Source organism: Salmo salar, chromosome 22 (assembly GCF_965601325.2).
Source record: "Salmo salar chromosome 22, fSalSal1, whole genome shotgun sequence".
Taxonomy (NCBI): Eukaryota; Metazoa; Chordata; class Actinopteri; order Salmoniformes; family Salmonidae; genus Salmo; species Salmo salar.
The window spans coordinates 24684928-24691219 of NC_138312.1; the positions used below are offsets into that span (position 1 = coordinate 24684928).

General features: G+C 41.9%; 1 protein-coding gene across 1 annotated transcript; it reads left to right on the plus strand.

The window, feature by feature from the left end:
• The first annotated feature begins 1111 nt into the window (after window positions 1-1111).
• nmur3 (neuromedin U receptor 3) lies at window positions 1112-6046 on the plus strand. Its single transcript, XM_014166585.3, has 2 exons — window positions 1112-1970; window positions 5604-6046. The coding sequence occupies exons 1-2, from the start codon at window positions 1112-1114 to the stop codon at window positions 6044-6046; spliced, it is 1302 nt and encodes a 433-aa protein (XP_014022060.1).
• The last annotated feature ends 246 nt before the right edge of the window (window positions 6047-6292 follow it).

The window sequence follows — 6292 nt, forward strand, 5'->3', positions numbered from 1 at the left end:
TCTGTGAGCTTGTGTGGCCTATCACTTCGTGGCTGAGGTGTTGTTGCTCCTAGACGTTTTCACTTTACAATAACAGCACTTTCAGTTGAACTGGGCAGCTCTAGTAGGGCATAAATTTGACAAACTGACGTGTTGGAAAGGTGGCATCCTATGATGGTGCCACATCGAAATTCACCGAGCTCTTCATTAAGGCCATTCGACTGCCAATGTTTGTCTATGGAGATTGCTTGGCTGTGTGCTCGATTTTATACACTTGTCAGCAATGAGTGTGGCTGAAATAGCCAAATCCACTAATTTGAAGGGGTGTCCACATACTTTCGCATATATAGTGACATGTTTCTGCACAGAACAGAATGCAGTAGATAAATGTGACAAACATGAAAATTGTGGATACACAAGATATTCTACAGCATTCATGGTATACACACAAGATATTCTACAGAATTCATGTTATACACACGGGTGAATCTACCAACGTACTATTACAATAAGAGGCAAAGTGTGTTTTTCTGATGTTAATTCATAATTGACAGTTATAACTAGTTGAATCTGATCAGCCCTGTATTTACCCAAGCTGCACAGCTGTGATTCAGCAACGTAACTGACAGCAGAAAGCAGATGTTACTGTTATGCATGACAAAAGCCCAGACTATCAATAAACTGAGCTTGGTGAAATTGATTGTACTACCCCTTCATTGTATAATATCAGGTAATGAGTGCCTCCATGCATTACAGCACAGCGTTGAACATATAACTGAGTTCTACATTGATTTATTTCAAAGTTTCATACCACCAACATAAAAATGTAATTGAATTTATGGCCTTAAGTCAAGACAATCATGCAAAACAGAAATCTCTTGTGACGCTTTACTGAGATGTCTCAGTCATCATTTGAAAGCTTTTACATCACCTCATGTAGAATTAGGATTACTAGCAATAAATTATTTTGCAGAAAGTAATATACTGTAATATAAATGGTTGCTGTGTTTCTCTAGGTGTTATATTTCTATCGGTATGGAATGAAGTCTCTCAGACATATGCAAACGATGTGCCGACATTACCAGTGATCCTGTCCTCTCTTCTCCCACTTACTACAAGCCCCTACTCTGAAATGGAGAAGTACTGCCTGGATTCCCTTTCCAACATCTCAGAACAGAATGGCATGTTCTGTAACATCACATTGCTAAATGTTACAGGAAATGACACTGGAACCAAATCCATTGAGGACAGACTACTGGAAGTTCTAGGGCCGAAGCGCTCCCCCGTCTTTCTCCCTATCTCCCTGGTTTACCTGCTCATCTTCCTCCTGGGCGTGTCTGGCAACCTGCTCACATGCACAGTGATATCCAAACACAAGAAGATGTGCACCCCCACCAACCTGTACCTGTTCAGCCTGGCTGTGTCAGACCTCCTGGTGCTCTTCTTCGGGATGCCCCTGGAGATCTACGACCTGTGGCAGAACTACCCCTTCCCCTTCGGAGAGGGAGTCTGCTACTTCAAGATCTTCCTCTTCGAGACTGTCTGCTTCGCCTCCATCCTCAATGTGACAGTGCTGAGTGTGGAGAGGTATATCGCAGTAGTCCATCCACTAAAAACACGCTATGTTGCCACCAACAAGCATGCCAAGCGTGTCATCAGTGCTGTATGGGTGTTGTCCCTGGTCTGTGCCATCCCTAACACCTCCCTACATGGCATTTACTACTTGAATCTCCCGGAGAAGGTGGCAGAGTCAGCCATATGCAGTTTGATAGGTTCCCCGTGGATCTACAACCTGGTGATTCTGATCACCACCGCATGCTTCTACATTGTTCCCGTGACGGTGATCAGCGGGCTGTACCTTGGGATTGGCATCAAGCTGGGCAGGGAGCGACACCTCTCCCGGGGGACGATGCGGGAGAACTGTAGTGCTAACATCAGCTGGAGAATCCATGTGGAGCGAGTGCGCAGGAGACAAGTCACCAAGATGCTTGGTGAGTTTTGCATCCCATTTCCATGTCTAACCATTGTCACAGTCACAAGCATCACTACTACGGTAAACATAACTTAGACTTTCAACTGTAAAAAAAAAATTGGGGAGGGATTTTTACATCTGTACCCCAGTACGACCCACGTAACCACAGTGAAACGTTAGTTTGTGATAAGGTATGTGCTGTTTCCGCAGGAAGGGGGGCATTGCCTAGGCAACCAATGATTTGTTTGCTACAGCACCTTGCTTGTTTCAGCAAGGTGCAACAAAGTTTCATCACGTTGTAAAGAGTCCATGTTACCACGGAAACAAACTGAACCGCACGAATGCTTGGCTGTCCCCTCTTCAGTCAGCTGTTCATTCCACAAAAATTGGTCAGCCAAGTGACCGTGGTCACCGTTATGATCTTTTGAATAGCAAAAGGAACAACAAAAAAACACAATTTATGACTCACATTTTCTCGTCTCCTCCGCTCCTGGCGGCAATGGTCCACATGGGAAGGTGACTTTTTCAACTAAAATCACTTTAGCGGGGTACCAAAGCAATCTTTCCTCACTGAAAGCAGTTCAGCCAAAGCAATAAGAACACACACAGTGTACTTTTAGTTGTATTATAACTGGATTTTAGCTCCCGTCCAAATATACAGTCAGGTCCAACATTATTGGCACCCTTGATAAAGAAGAGCAAAAAAGACTCTATAAAATGAATAATACAAATACTGAGCTATATTGAGGTATATTGTATGCTCACCCTTTGTGTACGTGGCCAAAGAGCTCTATTTTCATGTCATCTGACCATAGCACTGGCTCCAATCCAAGCGACAATGCCGTTTAGCAAAATCCAGGTGTTTACATTTGTTGGATGACATGAAAATAGAGCTCTTTGGCCACGTACTCCAGTGGTGGGTTTGGCGTCGAAAAAAGGAATCATATGTAAAAAATAACCCCATACATATTGTAAATTATGGTGGTGGATCTTTGATGTTATGGGGCTAGTTTCGTCCACTGGTCCTGGGGAACTTGTTCAGGTCAATGGCATCATGAACTTTAACCAGTACCAGGACAATTTAGCCAAAAACCTTGTTACCTCTGCCGGGAGGCTGAAACTTGGATCTTCCATCAAGACAATAACCCCAAGCACATATCAACATCTACAAAGAAATGGTTAATTGACCACAAAATCAACATTGTGCAATGGCCAACTCAGTCTCCAAACTTGAACCCCATTGGAAGCCTATGGTTTGAGTTGAAGAGGGCACCCCATAAGCCCAGACAAAGGAAATTAAGGATCTGAAAAGATTCTGTATGGAGGAATGGCCTAAGATCCCTCCCAATGTATTCTTGCTCAGTGCCGTTATCCTTACACACAGTGGTGTCAGTTCAGCTAAAAGTAGGATATGACAAAGTGGGGTAGCCAGCAAGATCTGTTAGACTATCTAATTTTAATTCAGGTAAATGGTCAAGCAAGTATGATAGTGAGAGGTGGAAATGCATTGTACCAGAGGCAGGTAGGCTACAGGTAAGGATTAGGGATGCAGGCAGAGAATGATGATGAAGGCCTACAGCAGGAGGGTAACAACATTTACCCCAAATAAGTAATTATTAATGATTTGCATTATCTCAATTATCATTCTGTCACTGTATGACAATGCACATTTCTTATTGCTAACAATTGTTATTGTCTTTGAAGCGAAAAACAGGACATGTATTTTGGGGAAGTGCTCTAAATAGCAAGGTGTTCAGTTGTGTTTATTTCCATACCAATACATGAAACCATAATTTCACTAGCCTACTGGGCAAAGGCCTACAGATTTCACAACCTATATTTTAATAGCAATAAAATATATTTTGACTTCGAAATGGTAACCAAAAAGGAGGGCTCCCCCACCTCCCAATTCCCAATTCAATTAACCTGTGGCTATCAGATTACAACACGACTTACAAGGCCGAGCTCAAATGCCAACATTACATTCAGTCAAAGCAATCGGCACACTGCCTAAAAGGCTGACCGGCAAATCAAATTGGCACTGTCTCTGCTTTCTAAAAGTGAGAGAAAAAGGCAGCAGGCTGGCAGCTGCTCTCTGAGCTATGCTCATGATCCTAAAGCCAACCAATTAATATGCTGATCTGAAATCGCATTTTAATTGGGATTGATTGATTTGAATCTACTTTTTTTTTCTAACTTTACATTTTTGATTTTGAGGTAGGGTTTAGCAACTGCCATACCCTACCATACCCAAATGATGCCCCTGATAGCAAGGTAAGGTATTTAAAGGTATTGAAAACAGGGGTGGCAATAATTTTGACCCCGATATTTTTGGTGAAAAAAATAAATACTTGTTGAACAAAATGTCTTTCTCTGAGGCACAATAATAATAAAAATATATATATATTTTATCATTGAATATTTCTTAGTAGGGGAGAGTGGGATAAATTCAGCCATTTTTTACAATCAGTATCACTCTTTCAAAGGAAATCTAGTATTCTTTATAACAAAGATATCTACATATATTTCAGGATGTTGTGTACCCCTGGAAATAATCAGAATTCAAGTAAACATTGCAGTTTTGAAAACATAGCTTGTCCAAAAAACATGGTCTCTTGTCACAACTTACTCCCGGGTATGGAGTAAGTTGAGCCGTGGGACAGGGTAAGTTAAACCGCCAAATTTCTTTGCTGAATTAAATATTACCACTAACTTTTTAAAACCATGTCTATCTTTATTTCCCAAACACAATTTAACACAATCCCTTTTTGTCTTTTAATAATTTTAAGCATACTTTAACAGGCTTAACACCTAACAAACACGTTTGCACTTTTTTAAAACACTTTTAACATAGGCCAGGCCCTGTTGTTACCTCTCATCCCAGCGATAAAGCCTTGCATTACACCTGAGAAGAAAACACTTACATTTTCTCTACTTACCATTGGCTCGACCACTGGCTCAACTTACCCAAAGGCAAACATTTTGACTATATTAGCCCACACAGCTACAAGGATGCACTTTCATGCTATGTTTAGGACCTCGTATTGAAATTATGTTTAGGACCTCATATTGAAATTATGTTTAGGACCTCATATCGAACACATTGGGAATTCAACAAACTTCTGGTTGTCTTTTTGAATGGATGACTAAAGGTTGAAATCTCATTGATCAACGTCTCAACCAAATATTACCCACATTTCCACATTGAAATTATGTATTGTGCCTAGTTGGAAGTATCATCAAACCTCTAACTGAAAATATTTTTGGGAGACCTAACTTGCTCAACTCAACCGCACAAATTCCCAGCCGTCCAGTTTTCATTCAGCGATTAATTCTCCAAAATCAAAAAGCAAACCACTTTCTTTTTTCTTTTTTTTTTTTACATTTATGGCTGTTATTTTATTTTCATGACAGCTTTCATCCATAGTCATCGGTTACACGATTACACGTTAATTGTGCCAGCCCTAGTTATATGAGTACAATGTCTCAGTTTCATGAGGACCAAGTTTTGCAGGGAACAGCGAACAGGATTCCCACCCTGACTGTTGTTGCCCCCTTTTCTCTCTCTCTACACATCACTTAATTCATCCTCCCTCTGTCTCACTTCCCCCTTACTGTCTTACTCCTATTTTCACTGTCTGTTGTAATGTAGCTGTGGTCGTGCTGGTGTTTGCCATCTGCTGGGCACCTTTCCACATTGACCGGCTCCTGTGGAGCTGCATCATGCAGTGGTCTGTCTGGACAGACCTCAACCAAGCTGTGTACCAGTGTGTGCACCTCCTTTCAGGCATCCTCTTCTACCTCAGCTCTGCAGTCAACCCCGTTATCTATAACCTGCTCTCCACACGCTTCCGGGAATGCTTCTGGGATCTCGTCTGCACCCATACAGAAGACACCACCGCTGGAAAAGACTCCACACCCTCCGCCAAGATCCTGCTGGTCCCCTCGGGCCCAGTTCCTAAAACCCAGGCCAGGCCCAGTGACCACAACTCCCTCACTCCCCTGTTATCTCCAACTGGGAACACAGAGATCACAACACTGACAAGTAAACATTCATGCGTGGTAGACTCTGACTTCACTGCTACGGCTTTTTAATCATATTTAATATTTACTGCAGAGATGTAGACTCAAATCACGTGACTTGGACTCCAGTACTACTTGGGTCGCAATTTTGCCACTTAGACTTGACAAAAAGAATAAACACTTCCTTTCCTGTTAAATTCTGTTATTACACCGTGAACATACACTGAGTGTACAAAAGCTCTTTTCATGACATAGACTGACCAGGTGGATCCAGGAGAAAGCTATGATCCCTTATAGATGTCACCTGTTCAATGTAGA